The sequence below is a fragment of the Chamaea fasciata genome, unplaced genomic scaffold (assembly GCF_029207755.1).
Source record: "Chamaea fasciata isolate MVZ Bird 193981 ecotype frontalis unplaced genomic scaffold, bChaFas1.0.hap1 SCAF_1, whole genome shotgun sequence".
NCBI classification, from domain to species: domain Eukaryota; kingdom Metazoa; phylum Chordata; class Aves; order Passeriformes; family Sylviidae; genus Chamaea; species Chamaea fasciata.
In genome coordinates this window covers 43,331,135-43,355,689 of record NW_027094086.1, presented here as the reverse complement: position 1 = coordinate 43,355,689, position 24,555 = coordinate 43,331,135, and the positions used below count along the sequence as shown (strand labels likewise).

Below are 24,555 nucleotides of genomic sequence, written 5' to 3'. Positions count from 1 at the left end.
CCTCTAAATTATTACTCTTCTGAATTTATTTTAGAGGAGAAGCAATTTAAGTCTTGAGCACATTACCTGAAAAATGATTGAAATCAGAATACAGAAAAATATTTACTTGGTACAAAAGCATGCTAAAATAAAAACTTATCTGTTGGCTTGAAAAGAGGAAACATGAGGTCCTTGCTATGATCCTCAACATCATATTTACCAGAGATATTTATGTGTCAGTTTTATGTCAAGGTCTGAAGTGGGAGAACACTCTTTTTTTCCGCAAAAAAGCAGATAGAAAAAAATTATTTGATTTTATTTTTAATCAGGGATGCAATTCAGTAGCCCTCTAAGGACAGTACATCCTAAGAAAATTTTCCATGAGCTGTTGCGTAACCGGTATATTGAAGAAACCCTTCTGTGCTCTGACTGATGCTCTGAGCAGCAAATGAATAGTTTACAGAGGAATAACCAGCCAAAGCAACATGATGTTGGTGCAGATTGTCAGGACAAAGAGCAAGGCTCACTGGCAGTTCCCAGCCTCTTGTTCCCCTGCCAGCAGAGACACAGTACACACAGCTCTTTTCAAACAGTCTTCATGGAAGCATCTTTAGCAGTGTCATTGATCCTTTCTGTTCCCCATCTCCTTTACCACCTCCAAAATAACACCAAAACAGCAATAGTTTGTTGAAATAGAAAGCCCTGGCAAATCTGTGCTACGTTGAGTTTTGATCCCTTATATACACAAGTGTCAGAAATTCAGTGTAGTCCAATTAAGAGGGAGCAGTACTATTGCCTTGGCTTCCCTGTTAGCAACAGGCATTGCTAACATGTAAATGTAAATCCCAACAGGGAGTGTGTTTGCAGATCAACTCACATAGGCATTGTTAGCACACCACAGAGCTAACAAAACTTCTGCAAAGAGAGTATAAACGATAATGTTCCAAAAATGCAAAGATGGTGACACACATAAAGCTACTGCTTTCAATAATGCAGTATTTCCCAGAATGACAAATCAATGACTCTGAGAATAACAGCTTTTAACTGACCCTATGTCAGCGTAATTTTTTTCCCCATGAATTAGAAAAGACAGAAAGGCAGACACATTTTTGCCTCATATTTCTTGATACTGCCTTTTTTAATAAGATAAACTGAAAACTGTGGATTGCTTGTCATTCTTGTCAATAAACACATCTTTTAGAATACCACTTTGAGGTTAGGAAAACTCAAATGTAGATAAGTCTTCAAACAAAGAAGCAAGCCTATTTGCATATGGTCTTCCACTCTTTCAGCATAGCAAAAAGAAATTCATTCACTTGAAAAAGAAAGCAGGCCTTAAAATTTTTGTTAGGTCTCAGTAGCTTGCAATATGGTTTTAGAAGAAAGGAGATTATGTTTCATATATTTTTCTCATTTGAATGCCACTAATTTAATTTTACAACTTTTGAATCAAAAGTAAAATAAATAGAAACATGATAAAACCACATAAAACTTTTCAAAGCATACCAAATTAATCCTTACAATACCCCTGATAGATAGGACTTTTATCAGTGCTTTTCAGATGGTGAGATTCGGGCCACAAAGGCAACCTTACATTAGAGTTACCTAATATGTAAAGTACTTGAGTTCTGCAACCATAACAACATAATGAACTTCTCTTCGTGTAAATTAATTTTTAAAAATTCTGAAGTTCTTAACTGGAAACAAACTCAGAAGTTATATCATGAGACACTCTGCTATATCCACAGAGAATTGTGGGGCTGGGAGTTCTCTGCCCATCTCAGCTTTTGCGTGGAGAAGCGGCTGCCAGGGTAAGCAGCCATCATCACCTGCATGGTGATGCATATTTAAAGGAGGATAAGCCACATGAAACCCGGCTCCCACTGAAGGGCCCAGAATCTGGTCCCTTTTTAGGCACAATCTGCTGTTGCCAGGACCAGTTGTGTACATCTTGTGCTCTGTCTTCGCAAAATCCCTGAGACTTCACCCCATCTTCTTTGCTTCTCCAGACTCATCTTCTACTCTTCATCTCAGTTTCAATCTTCTTGCCTAGCAAATCCTAATTTCTCCTTCCCAAACAAGTCTCTTGATGCCAGATACCTGAGCAGCTTCAACAATTCAAGGCCTTTTGTTTCCTTGTTTGCATTTAATCAGCATTACACACACTGATGGTTCCATTCGAGATTTTCTCTCTGTGCTCAGACTCCCATCAGTATCCTAAGACCAAAAATTCTGTCCCATGGGGAGTAAAGCCAGGTTCCATAATTAGCCAGAGCAGCTCCTGGTTACAAGAACTCAAATTATTTCTTGTTAGTAGTATCTGGTCCTCTTTCACCACTAGTCCTTTAGTCCACCTGGACAATTTCCATCACACTGCCAGCCTCAGCTCACTCAATTTCCTCATCCAACCCCATTTCATAGTGTCACTTTTCCTTTGTCCCTTGTTTTAACTGCTCCTGTCAACCCTCACCAGGCTCCAGCCCCAACACTTTTCCCCTCTTTTCTACACTGAGATCAGAATTTAGCAACTAAAATACTTTGACTGCGTAAGCACGTGCATCCAGTGTCACACCCTTGGTATAAATGACAGCACTATATAGTCAAGAGCAAACACAGGGGTTTAATTTTTTTTTAAGGAATGGTAAATATACTTAAGGATCAAACTACACTCACAGGATAACATTTTCCTCATTCTTGAAAATGGTTGTAATTATCTCTGGAAAAGTTCAACAGATGGAAGACACAGAGAACAGTAAATGCAATCCCTGTGGGCTGAAGGTCATAAAGTTATCATCGAACAGCACACCTAGTATTGTAACGGGAAATGTCAGGTAATCTTAATGAGTGATGATTCTACCAATTGCTTGCATGACACACATTGTTCTGACAGAACACTGGATCTTTTATTAGCTTTAATTACCTTTAGGTAACTCTCTAGTCTTTAATCCAGCTTTTACTTTTATGGCCAATATCTTGGAAGCCTGGACAGCTAAACATTACTTTGGCATGTCACAGTAGGCTAAATTTTCCCTTAATTCTGCAGTAAGGCTGTTGACTCAGTGTGCTTAGCAATAGTGGAAATGGTAATTCTGCAAATGATGGACGCGAGTTTTCACTTCAGTTTTGGTTTCCAGTGCACACTCTTTCTCCCCTGTCCAGTTGCTAAGATTTGTGTTGGGATTACTACTAAATAAACCACACAAAATAAAGCCTGCTCAAGACCAGTGTGGCTTGAACAAAAATATACCTACATAATTCATAGTTTCATAGACCTACATAATTTCCTAAGTTTGAAATCCAAATGAAGCTACAGAGTAGTCCTTTGCATTGGCTGATCTTCATATCTTAAGCACTGAATTTTTATAGTCCTATAAAAAGGACTTCTTTTAATACTGTAGGATGCGCTCTTACAGCTGCAAGCTCAGCATGGGGGCAACGTAAGGCAAGACCAGGAGAACTTCTGTGCCCAAAAGCTGACCTAAGAAAAGATACTACCTTCTCCAGAAAGCCTTATTTCTCTTACAATGGAATGAACAAAAGCCAAATTTTCAGTCAAGTCAGCAGAGTTTACGTATTCACAATAAGAAAAGCAAAGCACTTGCCACAGCCTCTGGATTTGCACATAGTAATGTTAACCCATGTGACCTGTTTTCCATGTAGCATCATGCCTTCTCACCTCAAAACTATTTTGAATAAATTTCTACAAAATTTCCAGTCCTTATGTTGAGAGATTTTTAATAAAAAATTAACATCTGCTTGAAATTTCAACTTGTTGTACCGGACCCGTAGCTGAAACCTGAAAAATGAGTGCTAGAATCTTATAGCCTCTTTGGGAAAAAACTTAAAATATATCACAGCAGTATTTATTTAAAGAGAAGAGTTCTTCTCTGATAACCTTTCAAGACTTATAGATATATTCATATTTGCCACATAATATCTCTCCATGGGTATATTTCCACCTCTCAGGCTATTCACAGTATTCCTCAATATGATGCATCTATTGACAGTCCCATAACCTGATGTCCAAAACCATCAGTACAGGTAGCTTGAAAAATAAATGCACCTTTAGACTGATTCCTTCTCCTTTAAGTTTAGTTGTCCTCCAAAAAAGCATTGCAGGGAAAGGCACTAGATTTATGGAGGAGGTCTACATACAGCCAGCAGAAAGACGCCTGAGATTTTATCCAGAAGCACTTAACGCAAATTTGAGCAAGCTGGCTAAAATAAAACATGAAGTAAAGTTCAAATAATACCACAGAACTCATGCCAGATATTCCTTAGACTGGAAAATGTTTTGTTAATTCAGGAGTGGACTTAGCAGTGAAATCAAGAGGGACATAATTGCTCTTCTCAGCTTTGCACACTATTTCTCCTCTTGTAAGGAGCAGCTGGGAGGTGGCTAAGTTGTTTTCCACTCCCTGTTATCAAATCTAGACTATGTTTTTCTCTGCCACATTCTCTGCATTATTTTTTTCATTTTACTTACTTAAATCAAGTACGTATAAAAAATGAGAAAGCCCACTCTTGTGTGACATACTACTCAATTTTTAGCTCAGTTGGAGCTGGCTATTCCAGCCAAGCTGAACGCTCATGCTTTAGCTGTGAGTCTATCATCTCATCATTACATGGAGAGCACATCAGTCTCAGAGGAGAATTTTCTGGCCTGAAAACCTGAGTTTACACAAAAAACTGCTCCTAGGCTACTGTAATGAACATGTCACTGCCAGAAGTCTAGCTATTAATGATGATTTTGCTTTGAAGTCCAGTATAATTTTTTTTCATACTTCTGATAAAGAACTATAAATAGAATTTTTTAGATGATGGTGAAATATTGATAGAGTCTAATTGAGTTAAATTGAGTGTAATACACAGTCCAGTTAGGCATCTGAACTGCCTGGAATGCCAATAGTGATGCAGAAACCTGAAGAGTACCTATCAATACGTTAAGTTAGCTGCCAGCACTTCAAGGATCTCCAAATTGTCCTCCTAACACAGGGCATAGAGCCAAGAAAAGAAAGCCATACTTCCATTTCAGATTAGAATAGCACTAGGTTCCTTTCGCTTTCAGATTATTAACACTGAAATGAACTGTCACCATCAGCATTGTCACCAGGCATCAAAAATGACATCAGTCAATGTTCAACAAGAAATGAATGTGTGAGACTGACATGGAAAAAGAAGATCAAAATTAAAAAGTGCTATTGTGTAGAAGAAAGATAAATGAACCCCAGACTTCTGCATTTCTGATAGAATGACACATGATCTATAAACTGGAAAAGGTATGTTAATCTTAAATAAAAGGTTGATGTTTTCACATTGCAGCATTTGAGCCTTCGTTTTTTCATTACTGCCACATCACCTGCAGTACAGAAAACATCCTTTGGGAAGAGGTATTGTATGGTTGTTGCAAGGAGCTGAAGAATCACTTTTGTTGGAGCAGTACCTAAGCAGAGGGCTCACTGCTCACAGTCTGTCAGTTTTTCAGTTCATTATCCACTGTGGTAGCAGAAGTGCACCACGAGCTTTCAGAGGTCACCAGTGCTGCTGGTTGTGCAAGGACACATGGATGAGCTACACCTACAGTTTAGTTAACTGTGATGCACAGTCCCCAAGGAAAGAGAAACTGTTCTACCAAAGGACAGTGTTTCTCTACCCAAATGGAAAGGGATAGCATTTATCTTTTCCTGTGGCCCTTAAGATAAACTGTTTTTAGTGAGGTTCTATATAATTGATTTTTGAATGTGCTCTCCCTAGTGGATTTTTTTTGTTTAGTTTTGTTTTGGTTTTTTGTGGTTTTTGTTGTTGTTGTTGTTGTTGTTGTTTTTTGTTTTTCCCCATCAGGAATATTAAAGGAATTAATATTAAAATATTAAAAGGAATATTAAAAAGCATAACTCAATTGAGCAATCCCATTTGAGGTGGACTAATGACAGAAAGCATTCTTGCAAGTTAATTTTCTCCATAGCTTCTGGTGTTTTTGTCTTAGGTTGCAGTTATCACCATTCATAAACTATTTCATAAGTTATACTGACCATGCTCTTTATTTTGCTTGAGAATTTTAGTATATGAAATAATTTAGTTAGCTAGGTATTCCACCACTGCTAATTGAAAGTCGTCTCAATATACGAGACAAATGCACAGTGCAAGACTGCACAGTTCACCACAGTGTGTGCACAGCAGTGACTTCCACAGTGCAAATTTAAGTCACATGTCCAACAATGGCTGACACCACGTTACAAGCAGTTACAGACATGTAAGAGGCAGGATTGGACCTGGCTAAATATAGGAATGATGCCAATACCTTTGAGTTTTGGCAAAACTCCTGTGCGTGACAGGTATTTCACAAAATACTCATGACATTTCCTATGGAGAAAGCAGTACAAATCCAGACAAAGGTGCCATGTGAAGAACAGAATAGTCTTCAGGCCCCATTTTCTGCCTTGCAGAGGAAGACAACAGGAGAGAGGGCAGGTGGAACTTTTTACCTCCCTGTTGTACCAGCAGAGGGAGGAGACTTGTAAGGACCCAGGCCTCATACAGAATTTCTTCCTCACAGGATAGGCAGAAAACAAAGGCAGACTTAGATTACTCTGACCTATAGAACAGCACAGCATGATCCTTGCCTTGGACCTTATGATAAGTTATTGATTGAGTCTTTTTTTTTTAGTAGTTAACCTTGAGAATCGCCATCTCCGCTATTAACACCTCCCCACCCACTCCCAGCCCCCATTTTCCTTTAAAGGAAAGGAAGTTTCCCATGGAAGACTGCACCAACTCCTTCAGCCTCTGACACTGAGAATATGAAAAGACCCTTTCCTTCCCTCTGTCAGCTCCACAGAGCTCTCAGACTAAGATCACTCAGGACACACAACACAGGTTTGCTAAACATGCTCTTTCCTAAGAGACATCATTTGGTACAAGCCTAATCCCAAAAGTGATGCACTGCATAATGAACTCCAGGGCCTAGGATGCCCCTGCTGGAATTAGAGTAGCTAAAAATCTGAAGAAAATAAAGGTAAAACTTCAGGGGAAATGAAATAGAGGTTATGTCATGTTTATTCTCATCTTGCTACATAAGCCTTCTCAAAGCCAATGTCTTTGCAGAGGCCAGCATCTTGCAGAAGATCATAGCTACTGATCATTTTTGCTGCTTCTTTATTGACAGGCAGTCCTAATGGAGGAGTCTGAATATCTGACTTTTCTTCCAAAAGAGAAACAACATAAACTGCAAGAAAACAATGTCCTCTTTTGCCATCCCAAGAGAGGTTTTGCCTGCAGGTAATGGTGCTAAATGAATCACTGTATTACTGAAACTGATGCGTGATGACAAAGGCGTAGCAGTACTTACCGCTGAACCAGAAATATGCAAAGCAAGAGAAATTCCTCCTTGGTAGTGTATTCCTCTCATTCAGAACAAGCCTTGCTATGCCTCAGGCAGCTCCACTTTTATGATCACAATCAAGCATTTTTCTCAGTACTTTTCATGCCTGTGTGGACTGTGCTAAAGGAATTATCTCAGTCAGGCACTCCTGCAGGAGTTTCTTTCTCCCCTTGCCAAAATGCCATTTTCCAGTGACTGTGATGGGCAATACTTTCAGCTGGGATAGATCAGCATTATCCATCCAGTGCAGAAGGACTGTGGCACCAGTGCGCCAACAGAGAAATTCTATAAACTTATGAATCAAATGTTTCGAAAGCACACAAGGAAAAGTGTGTAGGAGTACTGGAGCAATGCTTGTGCCAGCTTTGCAGATTTATTACTACAATATCATCATGGTCAACAAAACTAAACCTCCCACTATAGGTCTCTTCGTCTACTGCGATACAACTGGTATCACTCCCACCACTGCCAGCCTATTTTGTTGACACAAAACAGTTTTCCATACTCCTGCCAGATCTGGGACATTGAGATTCAACCACTGAAAAAGGCTCTATGGGAAACTATGGGGTACAATTTGGATTTTGAGTGATTCTTCCTATTTCTCTTCTGCTCCAGACTTTCTTTTAATATTACATGTATTGGAGCATGTGGCAGGAAGAATGGACCAAAGCACCTTATGTTAGATTCCAAATTAAATTCTTCTGGATTTAGAAACAGATGACAGCCTAGACATGAAGCATTTGAGGTCAATGCTGAATTAACTTCCTCAGTTTCAACTAATTAAAAATGTCTGTGTGTTCTACTTTGAAAAGGAAAAAAAGTAAGCCTGCTGGAGATTCCATCCTTTTGCTTCCACAGGTAAAATGTAGCAGAAGTTATATATCTTCTTAAAAAAAAAATAAATCCAAACAAACCACAAAAAAGCCCCTTGCAAACCCCAGTTTTCTTGTCTGTTAGAGAGCAAGCAATTACTTTTTTTGCATTCACTTTTTTTCAAAGTCAGGTTCTTTTTTTCAAAGTCAGGTTCAGATACTTTAAAGACATTTTACCCTGTGTTTGATACATTTGAATGCTAATTATTTTATTTCAAATCTGCATTAAAACTTGAACAGCTTGTTTGTGGAAAAGAAAATTCTTTCTATGAATTCAATGCAGGGTGTCTTTTTATGAGCACTGTCTCAGGTAAAACTTAACTTCGACAGTTAAAAAAAAACTTTTAAAAATGAATGGTATTTTAAAAACCCAAACAAACCTGACCTCCACACCCTGTCTCCAACTATTTAGTAGAAAGAGAATATTTTGCAACTGAAGAAGACTTGCTCTAATTTTTTTATAGAACTTGCCACTCATCCTTTAACTTCAGTACTGTGAGGGTTCTGTATTTTAAAAGATTAGGTAAATAAGAAGTGATGTTCGGGGCATGGCCTTTTGACTCCATAATCATCAAACCAAAATAGCATATGCCATTGGAAGAAACAAAGAAATGAACTTTGACTGGCCTTTGGAGGATGCACTTTCTGATTTGCTTTATTTACGGAGACAGTAAAACTGAAGCTTAATATGAAATACCATGAGTAATAAGCATGAAATATGTGTACTGCAGTGCAAATCTGTTCCCCAAATATTCTCATTTCAGGGGAGAATTCTTTTGGCACAATGCCTGGGCCGCTGGCCACAGCCTGCTTGGCTGCCTTGTCCTGTGCCTAGCCTCTTCAGCAGCTGGTGCTGCTCTCAGGCACTGCATTTAGCTCCTGCTCTCACAGCTTATTATTTGTCTAATTTTTTTATTAGAAAAATATGTTTCTAAATTTAGGCCATCAAGACAGTTGTTGAATCACAAAAAATGTTCCTGCTACCAAACATAAGCAGTCTGTGCATACACTTCTACATGTATTTTCTGTGGGCAGAAATGCGTTTTCTAACTGAGGAATACTTCTGAATCCATTGTGCAACTGATGTTTGGAATTTAGACACAATTTATGTCTCTCTAAAATCTTCTACATCTTACTAATTCAATAACCAAAACCAGAATTTTCCTCTTGAAAAATAAGGCTAAGCTCATGCACACTGGCTTTGTGTTGATTTCATTAAACTGGCCCAAACTCTGTGTGATAATAGGGATTTACTCACCAGAAACATTATTCCCTGCCTGTGCTGTGGGCAGGAGGCTGTGTGCAATGAAATCATTAGCTAAACACACTTGTATCTGTGATAGAAACATCTGACAGGCAAGAAAATGCTTCACATTTAATATCTTCTTGGCATATGAAAGGAAGGGATAAGTAAACAGCTCTCTATCCATGGCTTTTAAGGCTGGAGCAGGAAGAACAGAAGCCATGACTCTAAAAGCTCCATCTTCAGACCTGAATAGAGAACTCTTACATCTACATTTCCACTGGCCTTTCCTTTTCTGCCTCCTTGACATAAAATGGATGTTAAAGACACCTGGGAGAAAGCTGTTCCCAACCCTGTTCATTTTCATTCCACCAGTGGTAGGAAGGGGGATAAGATTGCTTTAAAGTTCCTGTCCAAGAAACAACAAAATATTCCATTTTTGAGCCTTCAGCTTTATCAACCTGCAGAACAAAAAAACTTACATTGACATAAATTTTAGCTCACATTCAAGATCTTATTGCAGCTCAGGGTGCCTTAAAGTATATTCTGAAATCAGCAGCTTGAAATTCAACTACACATGCTCAGCATAAAAAACCTGGAAAATACCACATTTTCTAATTTAATGATCTCGGTGTTGAGGTGAAAAATTAGCTGTTCACCTTGGGGCCTGACTGAAAATCCAAGGCATGAAATTATTTGGAATTGCATGCCTTGCACATTATTCCTTTTCATTGCATGTAGCAAATTTAATGTTGGTTGGTCTGGAGTGTGGAGGGAGGGGGGCTGCCCTGTGATACTCACCATCCTCTCCAGCTGCATCTGCTAATGACAGAACCCTATCCAGCACTGCTGAAACCAGGAATTTTGCCACTGACTTGAAAGGCAGCAGGATTTAAAATTACAATGCATACCACTTATGTTCTTCCCCTTGACAATATGGCCAGTGCATTCTGGGTAGGAAGCTAAGCTTCCCCATACTTGTACATAATTTGATCTCCTGACAATAATCCACATGCAGCTAAACGGTGCCTGCATAACATTTTTTTTTGCCTCAGTGGTTAAGGCATATCATTTGGAACCACAAAAAACAAAGCAAAGACCAACCTAGAAGTGAAATAATCACTAGGTGGGGAAATGATGGAAGTGAACAAGGCCTGAAATGCAAACTAGAGTGTGGGTATCCAAGAACATTACAGTCATCTTAGTGACCATTGTGAACACAGATAAAAAAGGATAAAGTACTGAAGTACAGAAGTCATTCTGATCCCTATTAAATACCAAATCACAAAGAGATGTCTGAACACAAAAAGCTACTACTAATAAAGCTTCTGTAGTGTAAGAGGCATTGAGCTCTTTGCAAGTGGCATTTGCCTCTTTTGGGATTCTGATTTCTATTTATTTGCTTTATGTTAAGTGAACCATCTGCTTCCTTTTGCTCTTTTCTAAGACTCCATAAGCCTCCCATTCTGAAGCAAAAATCACTTTCAGCTGGAATTTTTCAGGTTTTATGTAAATATACAACAGAGGTAGGACATGGCCCTATCCCTCTGCACGGCTGCCACTTGGATGAAGTGCCCTTTTTCTTCCATCCTCTAGAGCAAATTAGGCTCTGTAAAACCCACAAGGAAGAGAACTCCTGATGCTTTCTTCTCCACCTCTTACAAGGATGTATAGTTAACATGCTCTTCCTGCATACTGAATAGCTGTGACAAGGACTCCATCACCCTGACACAAAACCACTTCTTTGTGCTCCCTCTGCATTCTCAGCTTTCTGCCACAGCAGCACTGCCTCAGCAGGGCATCCTCCAGCATCAGCTGGGAGATATTTTTGCATAACTCTCTTTTCTGTAACCAATGTTGCCCAAAACTGCCCTGTACAATGTATTGCCCTATACTGCCACTATACAATATAAATAACAGAATATAGAGAGCGTTTTAAAACCATACAAAATTTTTACTTCCTCCTGGGAGCTGCATTGGTCAGGAAAGAGAGCAACATACAATCAGGGACACAAATGTATATCTTTCTTCCTTCTTTCCTGCTCTCTAGGGGTAATACATGAAAAAATTCCTCAGTGTCAAGATTTAGAAGCTGGGCATTAATTGCAGAATTCTCTCTGTCCTCCAAATATGAAGGTTTAAAAGTGTCTTACCCATCACTGCTGAAAGCCAGATACAGTGATCTTGCCATAGATGTCTATGCCCTCACTGCAATTTAGGTTTTTAATTTGTTTCTTCCAAAGCAGTTTCACAATTACCTGTAATTTGTCCGCCAGTAATTTCCTTCCTTTCTTAATCAAAACATAAACTGCTCCTGGTCTGCAACAGCCAGACTTTCTATTTTTTTTTAATAAAATGGTGCTTGAAGTGACTTTCTTTATGTCAACCCCCCCTATTTCATGCAGCAAAACAGCACCACAAATTGTATGGAGGCAGATCAGTAACATCTCCTCACAAACCTCAATTTCTTTAAAAATGTAGGAATTAGATATAAATAGAAAGAAACACCACAGCAGTGATTTTTTGTGGCACTACATGCGCACTTTTATTAATATTCAGATGTATTGCATTAGCACAGAACCTGTATCCATTTCTGCAACCAGCACTTGTACCAATCTGCTCTATTCAGGTTGCTGCTATGACAACTATCCAGAGTCAAATGTTAGGTCAGCTCCCAGCATATGTGTCTAGGCCATAATTCATTTCTCAGAAACCTAATAGCCACCCATTCCTACTCCTCTAACAGATAAAAGCAATATTGTTAAAATTTCTAAATGTTACAACATCCTTAACAGCCTATTCACTGAAAACTTTAGATTTTCATTGCTTTTATCCCCCAAAACAAAAATGGCTGAGAAGGATGTGTTTAAAGTGTCTATTTGCAAACATCACAGAATCAGCCGAGTTGCAAGGGACCCATCAGGAACATCAAGTTCAACTCCTGGCCCTGCACAGTCTTTAAGAGTCCAAGAGTCTCACCACATACCCAGGAGTATTGTCCAAACACTTCTTGAACTCAGACAGGCTTGGCGCTGTGATCACTTCCCTGGGGAGCCTGTTCCAATGCCCAACCACCCGCTAGGTGAAGAACCTTTTTTTAATATCCAGCCTAAACCTCCCCTGACACAACTTCAGGCCATTCCCTCAGGTCCTGTCACTGGTCACCACTGAGAAGAAATCAATGCCTGCCCTTCCTCTTACTCTTGTAAGGAAGTTGTAACTGAGGTCTCCCCTCAGTCTCTTCTTCCAGGCTGAACAGACCAAGTGACCTCAGCTGCTCCTCATACAGTTTGAGATCATTACATTTTTTTCTTCTTTGTTATCTCTCCCTCCACCGTGATGATTACTGATATTTAATTTGGTTGGTTACAAGTCACAGCATAGAAAAAAATTACAGCTGTCATCTCAATGAGAGATTTCCTCAAAAATGAATTCAGTGTTTATCACAAAGAACTGCTTCATAGCATCATAGTGCATAATACTCTGTGAACATAGACACGCCCTTGTCAACATGAAAGTCTCAAATAAACAAAGATTTTTTTTTTTTTACTCGAGGTTAGCACATCAAGTGAGTTGTATTGTGATGTCTGTACAGTGAATGTATGAGAACAACAACTTTATCAGACTGTAAAGTTGTCTGACTACTGCTATTTTCATGTAATCTCTGGAATGAAAGGAAACTGTACCTTTTAAACTCATATTTTTAAAAAAATGAAATGCAGAATAACTTTTTCTTATCATGTATATTATATAAATTACTGACAGACAGGCATTCTGTGAAAAGACTAGTAATTTAAAAAGCAACAGCTCTGACTGAGAAACGCCTTTGTTAGGATGAGAAATGTATAAGATAACAATAACTTTCATTTTTCTCTGAGCATAAGTTTTTCTTTGGCTCAACTTGTCATTTGCTGTGTATCTACAATAGAATTACACATTGAATGTCCAAATACTTGGGGCATAAGGATGGGAAAAATGTATGTAGCTTCCTCCTTTGGCTGACCAAAAAATTGTGTGTGCTATTGCAGCCTTTCCATGACATTAGTCACTGAAGTGGAGTAAAAATGGCTAAAATGATATAGATGGAATCCAGGAGAGCATCCAGGCCACTGGCTTTGCAGTCATATGTGACCACTACTCTATCTGCAAATACAACAATGCAATTCTAAAGGTCCAGATTCCTAACTGGTACAAATCAACATGTTGTGAATGAAGTAACATCAATTTTCTAAATGATCTGGCTAACAATACATGACATGTCCATAAAAATTCTCATATACTTCTACAGTCATATTATTCTATGATTCAGCCCTTTTCCTGCTTTCCCATATTCATCCTCCCTCCTCATTCTCAAGTGCTGACATTTTGTCTTGATTGCCAAAAACTACTTATTTCAATTAGAGAAAAATGCTCATTCATAAATTTTACAACATGACAGCATGCAACAAGTATAAATTCTAAACAAAAAAAAAAAAAAAATTTAAACAAAATGCAGCTGTTACAAAAAACCACTTGTGTCCAAATGGAGGGGAAGGCATTTTTTCCTACTATGATTCTTATGCACTTTTCCACAGATAGATTCCACCAGTCCATCTGCTTTAAGGAAAATAAAGAGGCAGGTCCTCTTGCATTCTGATGTATATAAATTACTATTTACTCTTACATCCTCCCTTGAAGACTTTTCATTGGTTTTTGGGTTGTTTTTTTTTTTTTTTAAATCTCAGACAGAACAGCACCAGCACTTTCTCCACTTTCTACTACCTCCACTTTCTCCAGAGTCCCACAGGCCAGCCCTGCTCCACACTGTTTCATGTTGAAGTTTAAAAAAAAACTACAGCACACACATACCAGTTTGGAAGAACCAGAGACTGACAGTGGTTCAGCACTTAGAACAAAATTTCCATTTCTGTTATCAACAACAAACTGAGCCACATGACCAAGGTCTCTAGAGTGCATAAAGCAAGCATCCTGCCCCTCTGCTCACTGCCCAGGACATAATGACAGGATTGCTTTTCCCAGATTTTTTTATTTATTTAACCATACTTCTTTTGCCCAACTGAGATGCAATTTGATTTGTAAAGTGAAAAGCATGGCAAAAGAAGAATGGTTACATTGTTCACCATATGCAATGAACACAAGTGAATAGGGCTGTATTTTAGCTCTACTTATTTTGTTTCATGACTCCCATGTTCTTTGTAGTTCAGAACCCCCACTTAATCCAACTGCTTCATACCATATATTGCTAGGGAAGTAATAAGGATCTTGAAGGATTATCCCAGGAGAAGAAGCACAGAAAATCTTAAGGATTCAGATAATGCCTCTTCTACCTCTAACCAAAGCAAAATCATGTAAGGTTGGTTCAGTTATTGTTTCTACATTTTTTCATCAACTGTGATCAAAAACGTCTTTAAAATTCAAGAGTTACTCTGTTTCAGTATCCAGACTCAACAGAGGTGATCTGGAGAGAGACACAAAAGCTCTTCATTGCCTTTGTACTATTTTCATGATCTGGACTGTAAAAGATCAACCATATCTAGCCCAGTGTCACAAGCATTTCACTGTTCAGCAGTACTACCAGTAAACCTAGACAATTCCAACATATAAATCTATACAAATTGTGTAACAGAATAAATTATTTTTGGTACCAGGCAGAATTTAAAAGTGGAAGTGACAGAATTCTTCAGTTGGGTAATAGGTATCAAATATATAACTTCTCAGCATTAAAGCTTCTGGCCAACCAAACAGTGCTTGATCTCAAGAAAATGAAAATGCACTGAAGATTAAGAAAGCTCTTGAGTAACATCTAACATGATCAGACAGCCAAAGCATTACAGTCTGAGCTACCACATCTTAGTAAATACATTTATATTTCTTAAAAAGAAGTCTCACAAGCTGACAATGCTTTTATTTTTGCAGTTCACAACAACTATGGGAAATTACTAGTTTCCTGAAAGACATGAAAGCATTGATTTTCCCATTAAGAAATAAATTCCTGGCATGCAAAAAAAAAAAAAAAACCACATTATTGAAAATGAGTCAAAGACGCCAGTGAGACCAGATTTCATTAACTTATTTTTTAAATTGGATTTTTGCTGGCAGAACTTTTCAGCTTTGAGTTAGGAAATACAAAGATCATATAAGTGGAATTTAGGACATAGGTTGAAGGATGGTTTCTTTGTTACTCAGATTTAACTTTATCACACTCAACACTGTCCCCAGATCAGGGCTGTATCAACCACTTCAGCTATCAGAAATACTTCTAGAAAGTAATCCGTAAGATGAAGTATTTGTGTGTGCAGAGACACATACACATAAGAAGAGGTTTCTTTCAAAGAGAAAACAAATGGGCACATGGGGTTGTAGGTACATAAAGCCAATCCTTCGCATTTAACACTTGTGAAAGAAACAGCAAATACTCATGAGCGTGGCCAACACTGTTAAAAAAAAAATGAGGTGTTAAAAGCATCCCTAGTTTTGACTTTCAAGCTGCTTCTTTTTGCTGAGCAATAATTGAGATGGTTTTTCATCAAATCACTGCTAAAATTAACGCTATAGGCAAAAAAGCTATTTAATTTGGAAATTCATGTCATTATAACAAATAGAGACTTCCATAAGGGACATACATGCAAGATACTCAGAACCTCCTGCTCAAGGCCTGTGTTGTCTTGCTCAAGACCTCTCCTGTCTCCTCAGGGAGAAAAGGAAAAATGGAGAAGAAAAGGAAAGAGCATAAACAAGACAAGAAAAGGAGTTCAGGAGGCTGCAAAGTTTTATCTTAGCTTTGGGACTGGGCATAACAGTCACTGTGTTCTTAATTAATTCATGGTTTATGGGTAATATTCTGAAAAAGGTGGGTGGATAAAAATTACAGAATCACAGAACCTCAGAATCGGCTAGGTTAGAAGAGCCCTCTGATATCACCGAGTCCAACCTATCACAAGAACGTCACCACATCAGTGAGACCATGGCACTGAGTGCCACATCTCACTTTGAGGCAGATCACCTGTCTGGAACAAAAAAGGCAGAACTTCACTGTATTGCATGCAAGAATAAAGCAGCCTTAATGCAATGCTTCCATTCAGCTCTGAGGGGAAGTGCTGAATGAGTGCTCTTGTCAGATCCTCTTGACAATCTACTTTTCAAGATTGTCTAATGCTTGTCTTCAATCAGAAAATCTCTTGATACAATTTATAAAGTGGTAATTTTCATCATCAAAATATTATTTATCTTATTTCACCTTTGTCCCTCACAAATTTTCACTGACATCCTCAAGGCCTGGGTCTACCCAGTGGTATAACACACAATTTTTGGAAAATAAGGGACTTTTTAGGGGGTTTTTTTCTTTTTTTCTTTTTTTTTTAAGAGCCATGGAATGACAAAACAACACGATGAACTAAACTTTTCCAACTTTTCTCTGTTTAAGAAAAAAAATCTAATGAAAATATAACATTTTAGATATATGTAAGAAATGTGAAGGAAATTTAACAGTAAGTTAAGAGGAAAAAATAGGAAGATAAGAGAAATAGAATCCTTTTACCTACTAGTTACACTCTCTGGATGTGAGGACACAGATCCAGTTCCCATCTCAACATATGAACTGAGCACATTATTGTCCATTAAATACCACACTCAGAAATATTCCTGAATGCTTTGCTCTCGGTCCACTTCATTAATTTCACATCCTCAGAATAAATAATTAAATTTCAGTGGAACTGGGGCTAAACCCAAAGTTTTCTACTTCTCTAATGACTTTTCTATTCCATCCTGAAGGGTAAATTTCTCACTAAGTTTTATGAAGCTAGCCAACACACGCTGCCATATTTTTTCCAGCACGTTCAGCACATCTACTCAGCATATCTGTCCTGAATTCACAAGTAGTTTTGCAAGCACCAAAGCTACACCAGCTCAGCTAATTTACTGCTTGCTGAAACAAATGGCTGGTACTGTTTTCCACTCCACTGTGTTCCCAGAATTCACTGGCAAGAAGGGGGAAGAGCTGAAGGAAGCAGAACCCAACACCCATTGTTCATAGGCAGCTTTGCTACTTTAACATCACTGTTGTAATTAAGGTGATCAGTTAGGAGGTATTCTGACTACAGATTTTTAATTCTGTAATGAAAAGTAAAGAAATGCCTCTCTCCACAAAGATGTTACCAAATCCTTTTGTGATTGTAATACTACAAATAAAAGGAAAATAATCAAATAATATGGGTTTTGAGTTCTGACTACAGTTTAAATACTGATTTTTGTTTCAGCAGATCTCTGGTTCTCTGAAGAGCATAATGGGATTCTCACTCAAATCACTTGAAAACTCTGCCTCACCCTGGCTGGACCAAGGAACTGAGCCATCAGTTCTGTGCAATGAAAGTAACTGATGTTTGGGCAAGTCATTTCTAGTTCCCCTTCAGCTAAGAACACATTGACTTTGTAGCTTTTCTTTTTATTGTTACTGAAAAATCAGAGAGCAAATGAGAGAATATAAAACCTGCACAATCTGAATGAGCACTGCTTCCAAACTAAATTATATTTAATATTACAGTGCTTTGACATCCCATGTGATTTGTAAATCTTAAGGCAAATGTAGCACAATAATGAAACTACTAGCAAAAAATATCACAGCAAAAAGAAATAGCAACATACACTCTCAGATCCTAAACTATCAGTTTTATAAGTACAGCAGTAGTAATCCTTTATACAGTCAGGGCATGACCTGAAAGAACTCAATGGACTATGCATAAAAGGAAAATGTTCTTTTAAAAATGTTCTATTCCACAAAACAAAAGTTCATCTGCCATGATAGAAGCACATTTTGGAACACATGAGATACCACTAAGATTTTTACTTCATTACTTTCATGAAGAGAAATAAAGCATATTGTAATAAAGCCTTTGTAATAAGAATGTTAGACATTCACTGTTTCTGTGATGTGAGTAAATAATCAAAGCCTGGAATGCACTACCAGTTGGATTTTAAAAAACTAAAAGAAAACATGCAATTTCCAGAAAATTTAAGGTAATAAAATTGCATCATGCACTAAAAAAGGTGAATAATCACACAAGAAAAAACATATGAGCTTTAAAAACTCACTAAGAAGTTAATTGACAGCATTTTGTTATACAGCACAGAAACTTCTCTGTTTCGGGCAAATAGATATTGTCAGTCAGTAACACTATTTCATCTTATATTTAAAATGCATACACTTTTTGAAAGAGAATATGTGCACAAATAAATACACTGATTCATGGACATATGCACCATTTCTGTTATTTATGTACATTATAGCCACTCTATGTTCTGTTGTTTTTAATTCTTGTATAGAGATTACACATTATGCTCTGAAAATCTACAGCCATCAAAAAGTAAATATATAGCTTTATCCAGTTGGACATTACAAATCTATTAGACACCTTTCACACAGCTTATGTAAATACAGACAAAGACATACTTGTGTATTCATTAAAAAAATCCACAGCTTTTGTATTTTAATTAATCTTGCTAGCAAGAAGCATATAAGGGACTGCACCACCCTTCTGCATGGCATCCTATGTAAATGAGTCCAGTGCATTTATAAATATGGATGTGGTAGACCCCCCAAACAACACAGTACCTGCTGTCTATCCAACCGCATCCTTTTTGCAGCATTTCTGCTTTCACTCTCACAGGCGGAAGCCAGGATACTCTCTGCAACTGCTGAAGTAAGGTGTGAGGGAATAGGTCGTGACTATGAGAGAGAAAAAGAAACACAGAAATTATTCCTAGCATAATCCACAACATCCTTTTTCAAAGCACACCATACCATCACCTAGGCAGGAAAGTCTGCTCATTGAAATGCAGTTTATACCAACAAAACAGGGAAATGGAACTTGCAAAGATGAAAAATGAAACTAGTTAGATGTTAAAGCCGCAGCTGATCCACAGATCCACGAGAAGCCCTTTCCCCCCACAGCTCTATTGTCCAGTGTGTTTAGTCTGGCTCATTAAGCTGTACTTTGAACAGACAGTGGCATATTCTCTGCGTTCCAGCAGCACCCTGGCCATCTGATTCTTGTTAAGAAAACTGAAAGGCTTTTTATCCTGTGCAGCATGTGACAGAGATGAGTAGTGTTTTTTTTATAGTCATACCAAAAAAAAAAAAAAAAAAATCACAACAAAAAAAACACCCAAGTGATAGGGTTGAAACATCACTCAAAACCTAACAGATTGTCAGAACATTTCGGAGCAGCCTCAATCTGTAGTATATGGATATTTGCATTCCTTGCTGCAACATGACTGATGTGATTAAAATGACTTAAAAAAAATTTCTGTTTTTCTTTCGATAATGCAAGCCTTCCAACACTCCAGATATTTTGTGGTTCAACTAGATATAGTTCATTATTCCAATTCAAATCCTGTCATTACTAATTTCATAGCATTTACACATTTAAGGTTAAAGGTGCAGTGACTCCCCTCCCAAAAAGGGAATGATAGAATCTTTTTAGCATCATTGTTGATTATGAACTCCAGTACAATCTTGCCAATCATTTCATTAAGCAGAATATTTATGCAGCATTTTTTCCCTGATTACAAACAAAACAATCTTCCTGAAAGATGAAGCTCATAATAATCTTCTTCATTAAGATACAAAGACGTATCAGAACTACCAAGAAAATAAACAAAGTGGGGATAATAACAGAGATACTGATGTACATATAAGCCCATTACAGAGACTGCAATTTACTGAGCCCAGTTCTGAACTTCCACAAATTTTGAAAGCTTCATTGAACTCAAATTTACATTTACTATGTAATTTTTTACTTACTGAGGATTTGGCTATGCCTGAGGGGGTTTGGGTGCGGTTTTTTGCGCACTTTTTTGTTGTTTTGGTTTTGGTTTTGTTTTTTGATTTTTAGTTTGGTTTTTTTTGAAGAGTTTTACTTACTTACGCCCAAAAACAAGGATATGAACCTGCTATGAAATGTCAATTAATTTTGGAAGAAAATTTTGAAGTTATTCCCATTGAGTTCCTAGACAACAACCTAAAAACAGATTAATCATATAGGCTCAACTGATTTTATGGTTTTCATAAAATTTCAGAAACTAAGGAGCCAGCCATTATCAGTATTAGACTTTTACCTTTAAAAATTAAAGTCCATTTATTGATTTTGGATATGCTCTGCAGAATGTCAGTTTTTAATCTGACACTCTGCTTTCTCTAAAGCATAGGACCACAGTCTGTCTGGGACCAGAAGACGAACTAGTTTTCAGAAATAGGCAGGGATTTATGGGTCTTCCTCACTAGTGCAATAGGCTTATTTCTCCCCACTTACATGAGAACAAGGTCTCTGGCATCAGAATACCAGCAGTGCAAGAAAGGCAACCAGAGGCTGCAATACTGCAATAAATTATACTTGGATTGATTTGACAGAACAAACTCTTGAACTTGCTTCCAGTTTGAAAATAATTCAGTCTAAGAGATGAGGGTTTACTGATGTAAACCCCAGTGTCATGACAGAAGTTAACATTACATGCAGTACAAGCAGACACCCTATTCAGAGCTCCAGAGGACGAAGTCTGTGCAAAAGACTTTCACTGACAAAGCCTATTTAATTCATATTAAATATAAACTTTATTTATATTTAATAAACTGCCTCCCTGGAATGGTGATGTTACTCTGAATTTGTTGCTGCATCCCACTAGATCCCTCTCTGTATTTGCTGGCCAAAGTACCACTGTACATGCCACTGGTTTATGCATGTTCAAGGTTTATTGACTGTCAGCTGCATGGAAGTCTCACTGTGGTCCTGTAACAGCCATGTTCACACAGTGATATTCTTGAAAAATGATGAGCAAACACCTCGCTAATTCCTCCAGCTCAGGTCTTTAGCTAAACCTGTAACTGTACCTACACATCAGCGGGTCTTTAGAAGGTGATATGAGCCAAAAAACCTAATGTGTGGGAAATGGATTTGTTGAGAATTCTCAGAGCCTGAGGAATACTTGACCTCCGATTGTGAGAGCTTGAATTGTAATATCCATATTGTCTTATCCTTCACGTAAGACTGAAAACTGAATAAAAGTTTTTAAAACACCTCTCAGTTGCCCCATCTCTGGGTCAGAAAAGGGCATAATCCAACACTAATGTTCAGACCAAAAAGTAAATTGAACACCAGTTCTCCTGGTTTATTTGTTTATGGGAGAGAATAAGTTTATTGAAGTGTTAAAAAAAAAAAAAAGCATTATGGTAAAAATCAAGCAGTTATCTGAAAAGGAGTGTAGTGGTCATGTGCTCACTATTGAAATATTGAACTCAAGTTGGCACCTGCAAAAAATGAGGAAATCTCTGGGCACTGGAGTATTTCCCTCTTGAAATACATGTTAACCCATAATTTCTCTCAACCATCACTGCAGCTGGCTGTTGATATGTTCATGACAAGAATTACCTAGAGTAAACCTCAGGGAAAATGTGATGATTACATGGCCCAGTCACCTGGGCAGTAAAGTACTGTAGCAAAGCACATCTGCTCAGGTTCAGGCTCTGTCAACAGAGCTCTAGTATGGCATTGACTGAGAAGATGAACACAGTTCTCTGTCACTAGAAGTAGAGTTGTTAAAAAGGAGATTTTCTGCTTCACAAAATTTCATATCTGTAAAGTGTCAAAAAGATCAATTTTGAAAAGCCTCACTTAAGAGGAAAAATTACTTTGAAATAAGCACTTCAAAAAATTGTTTTTAAATAAACTGAATTAATATCTCCATCTTGGAAGCTCAGAAGCCCCTTTCTGGCTTAGCTCAGCTTCCTTTTCCTCTCTACCTCTGATTATTCATGATCGCTCTCATAACTACAGCTGTAAAACCAATTATGTAAGAAGCTCAAACATCCCTGTTGGGTTCTGAACATCTCTCAATTCCCAAGCTGAGGGTGAGATTCAAAGGCCTTGGAAAACATGGCAAAAGTGATATCATGCAATTTTGCAGAAGGAAGCCTGCAGATCTCAGCCAAAAGGAAATTTTGCAGGTTCCCAGGCTGCCCTCTGCAGAGCTGAGAGCTGAGTGCTGGTTCCTACATGTTTGGAACTACAGCAGGAAATGTGGGAGCCAAGAAGAACTTTTTCCAAGGGCTGCCAAGTTGCCCTCAAAATCCCTGGGTCCACAACCTGCCCACTGAACTAGCAGAAAACCAGGTTTCATTTTATGTCAAAATAGAAAACCCTTGACAAACATTTCTTAAAGGGGAAAAAAAAAAGTCATTGCCAAAAAATTCCCAACCAGTTTTATCTGGTTTAGAATGTGCCTAGTGTTGTTTGAAGCATAACCATTCACAGCCCCAGTCTGGCATTTCTCTCACTTCACAGTGATGCAAAACAGGAAATAACTATACTGGAACTACCCATGTGTAAAACAAAAGAAAATAAGAAATCCTGTAAACTTAATCTACAAAAAGTAGCAAATCACAAGGCAGGATAACATTTTTTGTCGTTTTGAACCAAGGACAGAGAGAAAAGACACATGTGAAAATTTTATAGGTGAAGAAATGAATAAAACTTAGAAGGAATCTGGTGAACAGTGTAATACAGACCTTCTGAGCAGACCGTATGTCCATCACACAAAAGCAATATACAGAATTGCTTTGTATTTACTTGGAAACATGATACTGCTCGTGGCTGCACTAAAGCAGGAGTCACATTTTGAACATGCATCCGGTTTTGGTTTTTTACATCTCCTCAGCTGACACACAACTAACATCCAGCCTCTAACACAATGTAGGTGAAGAGCATTTTGATAAATGATGTAAGGAAAACCTGCTAGATTGCATTTGCACAAGGGTGCCTTTGTTTATAACAACTTCTGAAGTGACTGACATTTAGGAAGTGGTTGGAATTCCCTCAGTAACCCATGGGAGATGACCAACCACCTTCAGTCCTCTCATCTTTGAAACTATTTTGAGACCATGACAGAGCCTGTAGATGACAACAGTGACAACAAAGCAACATGCACACTAAACCACCTTTTTGGATATACAGTTTTGAACACTTTCATGAGAAATAATTTTTTTTCAAATTGGTTTGAACTTTTTATACACTCATCCCTTTTCTCTTCCTGCAGAGATTATAAATCATTGACAGATATACTTTTGCAAGATGCCAATTGAAAAATAAAATTAGTCAGTACTTCCTTCTAGTCTAATAAGTGCTGTTTTGCCTAAAGTATGTTAAATCTAAAGAAGACCCTTTCATGATTTTGATGCTCCTTGGATCTGGGTATCAACAATCAAAGCAGCTTACAACAAGACTTTCTGGAGTTACAGAGTAGTCCTGCAAGGTTGCTGATTTTTAGTAGTTGAAATCAGAAATCCTTGGCCCAGTTCATCTAGAAATTAGCTCTCTTGGTATAATCTCTGACTCTTTAACATAGGGGAGACTAGTATGTTCAATATGCTGTAAAATATGCATTTTCACTATAACAACTGTATGCAGCATCATCGAGTCTGCTGTTTAAAGTGAGGTACCTTTGCAGTATCTTCATGGAGAACACCAAATACCTTTTCTGACATAGTCACATAATTCCTGTATTTCTACGCAGAATCTAAAAAAACCTTCTATATTTTAATTTCTTTTGTACATTTTTGCATAAATTTACCAATTATTGATATACTAGGTAACATTATATTTCAGTCTAAACCACTAGGAGCAGTATATTTACTAAAAAGAATTTTGCAATTTACTGTGCATGCAGTCCACCCATGGTTAGAGATCCATTGTCTCTAAAGTTACTACCTTGGCATGTTTTTTGAGATCCAGTATAAATAAAAGACAAAGTTGTACTGAAGTTTGGTCAACATACTTTTACAGGTTACATCGGTCTGGCTCAATTCTGAAAATATACATCTACCTGTTTAGTCAGATAATGGGCACACGTGTACACCTGCTGAAACACCAAACATCATAAGTTGATGTGTGCACAAATACTACCTTCTAGTTTAGCGAAATTAACACCAAGAATTACATCTTTCAGTATAAGACAGTTGCAAACATATAAACATGCGAGTTACTTCATTTTGTTCACAGACACTCCAACATAAATCATAGAATCACTGAATTTTT

General features: G+C 37.8%; 1 protein-coding gene across 4 annotated transcripts in view; it reads right to left on the bottom strand.

Annotated features, from left to right (window-relative positions):
* The window catches only part of NOL4 (nucleolar protein 4), a 190,175-nt gene that overhangs the window by 15,896 nt on the left and 149,724 nt on the right, over window positions 1-24,555 (bottom strand). For all 4 annotated transcript variants that reach the window (XM_066181863.1, XM_066181880.1, XM_066181872.1 and 1 more), the window contains one exon: window positions 19,083-19,196. In XM_066181863.1, coding sequence (XP_066037960.1) covers window positions 19,083-19,196 — 114 coding nt within the window. The remainder of the gene's footprint in view (window positions 1-19,082; window positions 19,197-24,555) is intronic.